This window comes from Gadus chalcogrammus, chromosome 3 (genome assembly GCF_026213295.1).
Source record: "Gadus chalcogrammus isolate NIFS_2021 chromosome 3, NIFS_Gcha_1.0, whole genome shotgun sequence".
Taxonomy (NCBI): Eukaryota; Metazoa; Chordata; class Actinopteri; order Gadiformes; family Gadidae; genus Gadus; species Gadus chalcogrammus.
The window spans coordinates 15140107-15152606 of NC_079414.1; the positions used below are offsets into that span (position 1 = coordinate 15140107).

Genomic DNA, 12500 nt, shown 5'->3' on the forward strand with positions numbered 1-12500 from the left:
CACACACACACACACACACACGTGCCCCCATACACACACACATACACACACACACACACCAGCATGTACACACACACACATGCCCGCATGCACACACATACAGATACACACACAGAAATCCACATGCATACACACACGTGTGCCCCCATGTACTCACACCCACACACACACACACACATACACACACACACACACACACACACACACACACACAAACACACACACACACACACACACACACACACACACACACACACACACACACACACACACACACACACACACACAAACACACAAACACACACAAATTAACACACAGACATAGGCACATACACGTGAATTTGCTTTTGAAGCAAATCAAACAGTTAATCAAACAGTTGTATATCATTCCGATAAATCAATAACTTTTATTTAGATGAACAACGAATTACAATAATTATTCCATCATCCCTGTTAATAATAATAATAATAATAATAAATTCAATTTATATAGCGCCTTTCAAGGTACCCAAGGTCGCTTAACAAGAGGTTACCAGTTGAATTAATGCTGCTGAGGATGAGGATGATGATGAGGAGGATGATGATGATGAAGATCATGGTACTCACAGCATGCGTAGTCCCTCCATGCCGCGGAACATGGTGCCCCGGACAGACTGCAGGTGATTGGCTGTGAGGTGGAGCTCCACCACAGACTCCGCCCCCTCGAACACCCCGTCCTCAATCTCAGAGATCTTGTTGTTGCTCAGGTTTCTAAAATATTACATTTTGACATAGTTCATATTTTGGTATGGCATGATTTCATTGTGATTCCGTTAAACATTAACAGTGAACTCTCTCCAGGTCTTTCTATAAACCTCTCTACCTCTATCTCTTTAGCTCTCTTGACCTCTCTTTAGCCCTCTCCAGTCTCTCTCTCTCTCTATACCTCTCGACCTCTCTCTCTTTATATACCTCTCTATATACCTTCCTCCCTACCTCTTTCTCTAGCCTTCCTTTTCCCCTCTCTCTCTTTAACCTCTCCTTCTTTCTCCCTCTTTACTCAGTAATCGTTATTTTGTCTTCATCCATAATGAGGATGTGTCTATCCAATGACCAAACTGAGGATTCATTGATATCTATCTATTAGTTTGGGGAGGCAGGAAAGTCAAGAAGTTTAGTAGGTGTTTGACTCCCAAGCCAAAAGGTTGGATAAAAGCCTTTACCAAATGACTCAATATTAAGTCGTGCCTATGCTGATTTCAAGATAAACAGGAAAGATGAATAGGCTAAAGGAGCTAATCACCCGGTTAACATTAGCAAAAGCCACTGTTTGTTGTATCCCATAAAACTACTTGAGGGATGGAAGCTGCAAGCTACCAATAAAAATGCCTGCGTGTGACTTATAATTCCCTCCAATCACGTAGCTGTTTACACTTCCCAACAGAGCACCACAACGCAGCAGAGGACGTGTCACATGGGATGAAGATAAAAACGGCAAAGGCCTTTAAGTGAGTGACCTACATTTTCTTGATGTGCGAGAGGCCCTTGAAGACTCCGGTGGCCTCCAGCACTGACAGGTCGTTGTTGTTCAGTCGCCTGGGGGAGGGGGAGGGGAGGAGAGGGGTGGGGGAGGGAGGGAGGAGAGGAGGGATGTGTACAAGGAGCAGGAAGGACCAATCAATAGGAGGAGGGCAGGAGTGGGTCGATGTTGTTAGCGACAGAAGTGGTTCGGAAGGAGTTTGCTTGTCCACTGGACCGTGCGACACACAGCAATGCACATCATGTATCACTGTTCTGTGTGTGTGTGTGTGTGTGTGTGTGTGTGTGTGTGTGTGTGTGTGCGTGTGCGCGTGTGTGCGTGTGTGTGTGCGTGTGCGTGTGCGTGTGTGTGTGTGTGTGTGTGTGTGTGTGTGTGCATATGTCTCACAGCTCCTCAGTGGATGGAGGGAGGTGTTGGGGGAACTTGGTGAGTCTCAGGTTGGAGCAGTCGACCACGTTAGCCTCGCAGCGGCACTTAGCGGGACAAAGCGGTCGGCTGTTACACTCGAAGTTCAGACGCCTGTCCTCTGTACCTGGATCACATAGGAACCGTGAGCTTCAAGGAACACCTCAGGTCAGAGAAATTCAGAGAAATCACTAGCATGATTCAGTTGAACAGCAATCAAACTGAGCTAACATTTAGCTCACTTCTAACTGTTAAATCACTTCTAACTGTTAACTCACTGCGGAACAGTTAGCTCAGTGCTAGCTCAGTGCACTGCCAACTGTGAGCTCTCCACTAACTGTTCCCTGGGCTAATTGTTTGCTTATTACGATGTCCACAGTCAATCTGTTTTCGATTTAGCCAAACAATTAACTCACCTCTAATTGTTTGTCTAATGTGGCTGCGCACTGTTGATCCACTTCCATCGCATTAGCGGTGGAAATTAGACTTAATGGGGTTTCTCTCAATTACAATGTGCAGCGCTTCAGGGATTGCTCTTTAAAATCCGAAAAATAAGTAGCTTTCTAAGATTGGAACTGTGCCAAGATTGTCCTTGCCTCTGCCTTTCTCTTGTAGACAAATAAATACACATCTTCCATATATTTTATCCTGACTTTGGTTAAGTTCAATTAATTCATGTTGCATTTCCACATGAAATTACACATACAACTAATAATACTTTCTAAAACACTGTAGGACTCTCTCTCTCTCTCTCTCTCTCTCTCTCTCTCTCTCTCTCTCTCTCTCTCTCTCTCTCTCTCTCACTCACTCACCTGGGATGAGGTACTGCTCTTTGGCTGTCAGGGAAATAAAGAAAGAATGTAAACAAATCAGTCGGATCACACGCACGGACACTTGCACAAACACACCCACAAACACTCTGAAACACATTGTAGAGAAAAAATTGTGAGTGAAGAGAGTAGAGGTGGATTGAGAGGCTGCTCTGATGCAGCCATGCGTTGCTGCGTGGTGTGATCTATCAGCCTGCTCTGGATGTTTATGACAACCCAGGTAGGAACATCATCATTGTCATCATCACCATTAAGTTACAGTCAATGGAGTGGTCTGGTCTCTCACACGCTTTATACCAGCTGCTGGGCTAACGGGCCCCGTGATCAGGTTTATACGCCTTCTACTGACATCTCTTGCAGTTCAAAAGAAAATGAAAAAATCGTGTGTATTGAGACGGACAGTATAGAAAGACTGACCACAGATCGAGAGAGAGAGAGAGAGAGAGAGAGAGAGAGAGAGAGAGAGAGAGAGAGAGAGAGAGAGAGAGAGAGAGAGAGAGAGAGAGAGAGAGAGAGAGAGAGAGACAGATTAAGAGAGAGGGAGAGACATCAAGAGAGAGAGAGACAGAGAGAGAGAGAGAGAGATCAAGAGAGAGGGAGAGTAATCAAGAGAGAGAGAGAGAGATCAAGAGAGAGAGAGAGAAAGAGAGAGAGAGAGAGAAAGAGAGGGAGAGAGAGACATCAGAGAGAGAGAGAGAGAGAGAGATCAAGAGAGAGAGAGAGAAAGAGAGAGAGAGAGAGAGAAAGAGAGGGAGAGAGAGACATCAAGAGAGAGAGATCAAGAGAGAGTGAGAAAGCAAGAGGGAGAAAGAAAGAGAAAGAAAAAACGAGAGAGACCGACAGATAGAAAAGCGAGATGTAGAGCTAGAGGGACGTAAACCGAGAGAAACATAGAGCTAGAGGGGCATAAACCAAGAGTTACTTAGAGCTAGAGGGACATAGAGTAACATAGAGCTAGAGGGACATAAACCGAGAGTAACATAGAGCTAGAGGGACATAGAGTAACATAGACCTAGAGGGACATGAACCGAGAGTAACATAGCGCTAGAGGGACAAAAAACGAGAATAACAAAGAGCTAGAGGGACACAGAGCCACAGCGACAGACCGGAGCAGCGGAACTTCTTGCTCTTGATCTGGCTGATGCGTTTGTTGGCGAGGCGCTGGGGGCTGGCGCAGCGCGCCCCGCTGGTCTCCACGGGGTTGGCGCGCAGGAAGTCGGCCAGCCAGCGCAGGCTGCAGTCACACACAAAGGGGTTCTGGGCCAGGTGGCTGAGGAGGACACAGCCACACACAGGGATACTAAACGTTAGCATGGAACCACCGTAGCACAGAATCAGAACGGAATAGTTCTAGAAAATCAATTAAGATATAGAGGAGTGTAACAGAAGGAATAGCAATGGATTACAATTCTAATTAAAATCAAAACAGAATAGAACGGGTTGAGTAACAAATGTGCACAGTATAGAAAGTATTCAGGATAGCAGAGGGCAGTAGAGTACAGAGTAGACAATGGTTGTAAAGTAGACAGTAGAGTAGAGCACAATAGACAGTAGAGATGAACAATCAGAAGAAGGCGATATAATAGAGAAGACAGTATATTAGACAGAGAACAAAAAGAGTGGTTAGAGTAGACTATAGAGTAGAGTATACATCGAATAGAGTACACAGAAGGGGTGGAGTAAACAGTAGAGTAAACAAAACGAGTAGAGTACAGCAGACAGTAGCATAGACAGAGTAGTAGAGTAGAGTAACAGTAGGTTCGAGAAGAGTAGAGGGTAGATTAGTCAACATAGTAGAGTAGACAGTTGGTAGAGTAGAGTTGACTGTAGAATAGAACAAAGAGACGACAGCAGTGTAGACAGTGTTGTTATGTTTGTGTGTGTGTGTGTGTGTGTGTGTGTGTGTGTGTGTGTGTGTGTGTGTGTGTGTGTGTGTGTGTGTGTGTGTGTGTGTGTGTGTGTGTGTGTGTGTGTGTGTGAGTGGCATGTGTGCACGTGCGTGCATGTGGGCGTGGGTGCCCGTGTGTATTTGTGTCAGAGTTAACGTGCGTGCGTGCATGCGTGCACACGCGCGTGCCTACGTGTGCGTTTGTGTGAGCGTGTGTGTGCGTGTCTCACAGCGTCTGGATGTTGCGCAGGGTGCTGAAGGTGCCCTTGGCCAGGCTCTGGATCTTGTTGTCGTACAGCGACAGCAGGGCTAGGTTCTCCAGGTCCTTGAAGGCCCCGGAGCGGACGCAGTGGATCTTGTTGGCGTTGAGAAGCCTGAGGGGAGGAGGGCAAAGCGGGGGTCCGGTCAGCCTCGAACACCTCTGTTATGTCGGTATGTTCAACTTGAGGTGAGCACTTCAAGAGGTGTTGTGAAAGCCAACTTTTAACTTTTAAGAAATGCGCCAAGATTCCTTTTTTTTCAATGTATTCTCTTCCCAATGCTTTTATTTTGTACATATTCTCTTTGCAACGCTTTTATTTTCAAAGAGCCAGCCCATCTGTTACAGCAAACGAGGATGATGATGTCAGCAAGTAGTGCCAGCAAGTGAAGAAGCCGGGAGCCTCCTACAATGACTGTGGGTGTAGTTCTACACAGCCTCCCACACACACATAAGTAAATGATGCTGTGTTGTTGTTGATGCGTGTTCAGTGTATCTGTGTGTGTGTGGGCGGGACTTACAGCAACTCCAGAGATGCAAGACCATCAAATACCCCCTGGGGAAGTTCTGTGATCTTGTTCCCATAAAGCACGCTAAAATATAGGAGGGGAGGAGAGGAGGAGGGAGAGCAAGATGGAGGGGGGGGGGGGGGGTGAAGAGAAGATGAGGAGGAGTGGAGAGGACAGGAGCAGAGGAGGAGGAGAGAGGGGGGAGGAGGAGGAGGATTTGGAAGGAGAGGAGGAGGAGGAGGAGGAGGAGGAGGAGGAGGAGGAGGAGGAGGAGGAGGAGGAGGAGGAGGAGGAGAAGGTGGTGGGGGAAGGGGAGGAGGAGGAGGATTTGGGAAGGAGAGGAGGAGGAGGATGAGAAGATGGTGGGGGTAGGGGAGGATGGGATTGGGGGGGGCGAGGGTGAGAATGAAGAGCAAGAGAGGAGGAGGAGGAGGAGGAGGAGGAGGAGGAGGAGGAGGAGGAGGAGGAGGAGGAGGAGGTGGAAAAGGAGGAGAGAAGGATTGGATGGGAACGAAACGGAGAGGAGAAGAGGAGGGAAGAGGAGATGATGAGGAGAAGGAGAGGAGGAGGAGAGGAGGAGAAAGAGAGGAATATAATAGAGCACTATAATAACAACAGAGTGACAATTCCAGTGTATGCATTAAATAACAAGCGTGCATGCTTGATATAACCACAGACACACACACACACACACACACATACAGAAACATTGTATGTTCCCACTGCCTGCAGACGGACCTCTCAGACACACAAGCTAACATAGTGAGTATACATAAAACACAGTGTTAAAAATTCAGTGACACACACCCCTCCCATGGCGAACATAACAACCAGTCACACGATATTGAAAGAGTTTAAATATTCATAACTACAGACAGAATCCCATTACATAGTGTGCTCATAAATGCACACACAGACATTAACATACACACAGACACACCCACACAAACAGTATTACTCACAGTGAGTTGAGCACTCGAAGGCCATGAAATGCATCGGGAGCGATCTCGGATATCTGGTTATTACTCAGGTCTCTAGATCACACACACACACACACACACAAACACGAACACGAACACGAACACGAACACGAACACGAACACGAACACGAACACGAACACGAACACACACACACACACACACACACACACACACACACACACACACATACACATACACATACACATACACATACACACATACACAGACACACACACACACACACACACACACACACACACACACACACACACACACACACACACACACATACAAACACACGCACGCACGCAAACACACAAACATTGACAATTAACAATTAATTGTTGATAGAAATGTTAACTGACCTGTATCAAATGTAACCTTTAACATGACCTGGCCTGATTCCTAAAATTCAAGTGGTTTTGGACTGATCCCATTATGCTGGGGATGCTGTGTAGCCGTCGACCCCCCTGTATGGCAGATGAACCCCCCCAGAGATGTATTGATCGATGGAACTTCCCCATCGATATCGACACAGGATCCAGACTTCATGCTCATTAAGCGTGTTTAGTTGGTTGATTGCCCATGTGTGCATGAGAGTGCGTATGTATCTGTGTGTGTTTGTCTCACATCCTCCTTAGTTTCTTGTAGGAGCTGAAGGCTCCGGGCGGGACAGACTTGATGCCATTCTGTTCCAGACGACTGGACAGAAAAGAGAGAGAGAAAGAGAGAGGAAATAGAGAGAGAGAAATACATAAATATGCAAACGCACACACATACACACACACACACAAACACACACACACACTAGCTTTTACAAACACACACGCACACACCGACGCATACAGTTTATTTCCAATGAGACAAACTCATATCTAACTCACTGCATTTACCTCTGCCATTTTAAAGTTGCACTAACAATATGTACAACACTAGCGCTAAAATAGCGTTAATATCGACTAGGCTGGTTTCTACGTCCTCCCATTGTAACCCTATTCCTCTCAGTCCATTGGGATCCATTATGGATCCACTATGGATCCAATATAGAGACACTCTCATTATAATCCCTTTGATTCCCGCAGTTCACATGTCTTTATCATTTCACATTATGAATCATATGAATACGCTACAATGCTAACCCTGCACAAACATGCTAGGATATGAGATAATGACGGCGCTACATCGCAAACAAATATGCTAGGCTATATGATTGTGCCACTTCACCACATTCAATAGGCCTACCCTTATTTTGTGTGTATTGACATTTTATCTGTATAATTTCTGTAGGTCAGGGTCAACAGCAGCAAAAGAGATCTGTAGAACCCCTGCTCAGGTCAAAGGTCAACTATAGATACATGGCACAGAGTGGGGCTCTAAGCCATCTTATGGGAATCAAAAAAGGTTTGAGCTTTCATACAAACACACACACACACTCACACATTCACACACATAGTGTGTGAGAGTGTTAGTGTGAGAAGTCAGGTGACCTCTATCGATCATAGAAACAAACGTATCGAAACAGCTATCAATAATAATATAATAATAATCTCACACATACCACAGAATATTTTATACTTCTGTTGAGACATACATTAAAATCTCCAATCTGGGATCCCTCCGGCTTGCCAAGTAAACTCGTGGAGTTATTTGGCAGTGAGATTGGGTTAAAGATTAAATATATAGGATAGGAGGAGGAGAAGGAGAAGATATACAATAAAATATATAGAAATAATCGATATATATAATAAATATATATAAAGGGAGGGGGGGGGGAGGGCCTTACATCTCTGTCATGGCCTCGGGGAGGTGGGCGGGGATAGCGGTTAGGCCCCGCCCCCGGCAGTCCACAATGTTGTTGCTGCAGGAGCACATGGGAGGACAGGAGCCAGACGCTAAACTGCATGGCTGGACGAACGCACTGCCGCTGTGACCTATACACACACAAATGCACATACACACACACATACACACGCACAACCATACAGGGAAACATATACACACATACAGAAACACACATACACACACACACACACACACATACACACACATACAGGGACACATACAAACATTCACAAGCACACACACACACACACACACACACACACACACACACACACACACACACACACACACACACACACACACACATACATACATACAAACACACCAGGACACACAAGAGTTCAAGTTCTAGTCTTTTAGTGTCAGTTACAACTATGTATGTTTTATAGAAAAGAACACAACACAAAGTGTGCATGAACTCTGTCTTGTTTGTACAGTCTGATTATTTCTTTGTACTTTCTTCTTGGTGAATACTGAAATGCGTTGTTGTCGTTTTCTTTTCAATAACTTGTGAACACACACGTCTGATTCATGGCAATAAAGAAAATCAATTTAAAATTGAATTGTCTGAGCGAGCGAGTGTGGACCATACCTGTGCAGGCCAGGTCTTTCTTGTTGAGCTCGGCGAGGTTGAGCCCCCGCAGGTTGGGAGGGGAAGTGCACTGCGTGTAGAGACCCAGGGAGGGCCGCTGCCTCAGCCAGGGGGCCAGCCAGGCCAGGTGGCAGTCACACCTCAGTGTGTTGGAGTGGAGACGGCTGGGAGGGACACAAGACAGGGAAGGAGAGGGAGGAGACACAGGGGAGGGGCGACACAGGAAGGAGAGACGAGATACACCGGGGAGGAGAGACACGTTGGGGAGAGGGGGGAGAAGGGAGAGACCCAGGGAGGAGATACACGGTGGGTAGAGGGACAATAGGGACAAGACCCAGAGAGGAGACATATACAGAGAGGGAAGACACATGGAGGAGAGGGGTGAGACAACGAGGAGAAGAGACACAGGGGAGGAGAGACCCACAAAGACTTGACTTAGAGGACAGAATGAGATCATCCTGCACTGGTCATGTTTGTAGAATACTGCTGTAACTCATACTTTGGTGTTTGTGCACACCACAGAATTAAAGAGATATTGTTTCATACAAGACGAACATTAACTTAATGCCCTAGCCTTTGTGTGTGTTTGTGTGTGTGTGTGTGTGTGTGTGTGTGTGTGTGTGTGTGTGTGTGTGTGTGTGTGTGTGTGTGTGTGTGTGTGTGTGTGTGTGTGTGTGTGTGTGTGTGTGTGTGTGTGTGTGTGTGTGTGTGTGTGTGTGTGTGAGTGTTCCTACAAGGTTCTCAGTTTGGGCATGTGGTTGAAACTGGAGACAGGGATGCTGCTGATGTTGTTGTTGTTCAATGTCCTGGAGAGAGAGAGAGAGAGAGAGAGAGAGAGAGAGAGAGAGAGAGAGAGAGAGAGAGAGAGAGAGAGAGAGAGAGAGAGAGAGAGAGAGAGAGAGAGAGAGAGAGAGAGAGAGAGAGATTATAACAAAACACAACACAAAATGTACTGATATAACGTAACCTATAAGACAACAGAACATAACTTGTAATGATAGAACAACTTCATAACATAAAACAACATAATGTTTACTGATATAAACTAACTTCATAACATCACACAGCATAATGTGTAATAATATAACAACTTCATATCATAACACAACATGATGTTTACTGCTATAAGCTAAAGTCATAACATCACGGAGCATAATGATAATAGTGTAATGATATACCTTCCTAAGATAACACTTCATGTACTTACAGGACCTCCAGGGAACGCAGGGCCCGGAAGGCTCCCTCCTCTATGCACACGATCTGGTTCTTATCCAGCTGGCTGAGAAGACACGTGGGTCACTGGTTAAACACACATCTCATCATAGAGGCACTCATATTATCATAATTATTCATAGCTTAATCTCGCCATGTATACACTGGCTCTAAAATAACACAGGCCTGTTATACACAGTCTCTATTCAATGCATAATTTATCGATTCTAAAGTTTTAAAAGGAAATATGATATTTTTTACACTTGGTCTCCGATATGACCACATTAAAGCAGGCAAGAGCATACTAGGAAATTGAGTTCAGCGAGATCTAAATTATGCCACCAGGTATGAGTGTGATTAGCCACTGCAAGCTGTGATCCTAATCAACCTCACACCTGGTGGCAAAATCACACCCCTGAAAGAAAAGAAAATGCAGAAAACCATATTGGGAAGTATGCTGCCCTCTTAAGCTTAATAGAGAGGCAGACTTTGTTAGCCCTTAGGTATAGGATACTATGCATGCACCTGTGTGTGATGTGTGTGTTGTATGTCTGCGTGTGTGTGAGCATGTGTGTCTTGTATGTGTGCATGCTTGTGTCGTGTGTCTCTAGTATGTGTGCATGTGTGTGTGCATGTGTCTCTAGTATGTGTGTATGTGTGTGCATGTGTGTGTGCAGGTGGGTATGTACAGTGTGTCCTTACAGGTTCTTCAGGTCTGTGGATCCCCTGAAAGCCCTCCTGGGAACAGCCTGGATGCTGTTATCACTGAGGTCTCTGAGAGGGGGCGAGAGACATAAAGATACACAGGGAGAGAGAGACAGGGAAACCTTGATCATTGTATAGGGTTAGGGTTAGGGTAACAATAATTGCATCCAGTGGAGTAGTAAGTAAGAGTGTATTTCCCCCTATATGAGTTCAAGGATAATTTTGTTTCTTTGTTACTTAGTTACTATGTTACTGAATACACGTGCTCCCATCACCACATGCGTGTGTGTGTGTGTGTGTGTGTGCGTGTGTGCGTGCGTGCGTGCGTGCGTGCGTGCGTGCGTGCGTGCGTGCGTGCATGCGTGCGTGCGTGCGTGCGTGTGTGTGCATATGGACCTCCTCCCTGCGATGCCCTGGAGGGCAACAGAACATCAAAGTCCGGACCAGAGGAACCGGAAGCAGGTCACTCGAGAGGACAGACTATCCCCATGGAAACCGTCAGCTAACCTCCTCTAGCTTCCCACATCCCTGTGGGAAGCTAGAGAAAGCCTATATATAGCGCTCTATTAACCTGTAGCCAATCACAGGTACCCATTTGTTCACAGACATCGAGGCCAAAGTCCAGCTAGTCTGGAGCAGCAGGTTTAGGTGTCCTGCTCAGTGACACCTCAACACTTAGCTAGGAGGAGTGTGGGATCGAACCAGATGATCTGCTCTACGTCCTAAGCTAATACAGCCCTTAGGCAAGCGAAGCCAATGAAAGCTAGCCTGCAACCAGATAAACAAACAAACAATACCTGCTTATTGAACCAACACAGATGAAATAGAGATAGGTTGAGATAGATCGAGAATCAAAAGAGAGGTGATTGGTAGGTAGATTGAGAATCAATAAGAAAGTAAGAAATAAATCATTTCTTAGTATAAGAGAAAAGAAAAAGTGGGAGAAAGGAAAGATAAGATATGAGATCACACTGAAGTTTATATGCTCCATTTCATCAAAGGGAGAGAGATAGGGAGAGGAGGAGAGTGAGAGAGAGTTAATGTGTTTGTACTTGTCCTAATGTTTGATATGTTAATGTATTGTCAGTCCCAGACTGTAAGTACAAATATTAACCACATACCTAAACACACACACACACCAAATTAAAGATTCCTCTGCCATTGGTTGTCAAGATATCAGTTGCCATGACACTAGGCTGCTGGATATGATGATGTTTACTGACGAGATGGTCACAGCTGGACCAGTGTGATGTGTGTGTGTTAGTGTGTGTGTTAGTGTGTGTGTGTGTAGGGGGGGGGGGCTTAAGACCGAGAATGGTCCCGTAATATTTGCCTTGTCCTTCTCTCTCTCTCTCTCTCTCTCTCTCTCTCTCTCTCTCTCTCTCTCTCTCTCTCTCTCTCTCTCTCTCTCTCTCTCTCTCTCTTTGTCTCTCTCCATTTGCTCTCAGTGGACACTGGTGGAGATTGAAGAGAAGAGGAGAGCCGAGGAGGGGAGAGGAGTGGAGGGGAGTGGAGGAAAGGTGTGAAAAGGACAGGCTTTTCCTCAACAATCTCTTTCCTAAAGTTTACTCTAACTCTGCAATGTGCTTGTGCTTGTGCCTGTGTGTGTGTGTGTGTGTGTGTGTGTGTGTGTGTGTGTGTGTGTGTGTGTGTGTGTGTGTGTGTGTGTGTGTGTGTGTGTGTGTGTGTGTGTGTGTGTGTGTGTGTGTGTGTGTGTGTGTGTGACGCATAGTATACATATTATAAGCACACACTGAG

The 12500-nt window shown here is 45.7% G+C and overlaps 1 protein-coding gene across 1 annotated transcript in view; it reads right to left on the reverse strand.

The window, feature by feature from the left end:
• Positions 1-12500, reverse strand: part of slit1b (slit homolog 1b (Drosophila)) — a 44958-nt gene that overhangs the window by 18743 nt on the left and 13715 nt on the right. Inside the window, exons 6-19 of the mRNA XM_056587238.1 lie at positions 10740-10811; positions 10033-10104; positions 9560-9631; positions 8826-8989; positions 8175-8322; positions 7022-7093; positions 6373-6444; positions 5423-5494; positions 4873-5016; positions 3861-4024; positions 2737-2760; positions 1907-2051; positions 1501-1575; positions 607-750 (exon numbers count right to left, since the gene is read on the reverse strand). Coding sequence (XP_056443213.1) covers positions 607-750; positions 1501-1575; positions 1907-2051; positions 2737-2760; positions 3861-4024; positions 4873-5016; positions 5423-5494; positions 6373-6444; positions 7022-7093; positions 8175-8322; positions 8826-8989; positions 9560-9631; positions 10033-10104; positions 10740-10811 — 1440 coding nt within the window. The remainder of the gene's footprint in view (positions 1-606; positions 751-1500; positions 1576-1906; positions 2052-2736; positions 2761-3860; positions 4025-4872; positions 5017-5422; positions 5495-6372; positions 6445-7021; positions 7094-8174; positions 8323-8825; positions 8990-9559; positions 9632-10032; positions 10105-10739; positions 10812-12500) is intronic.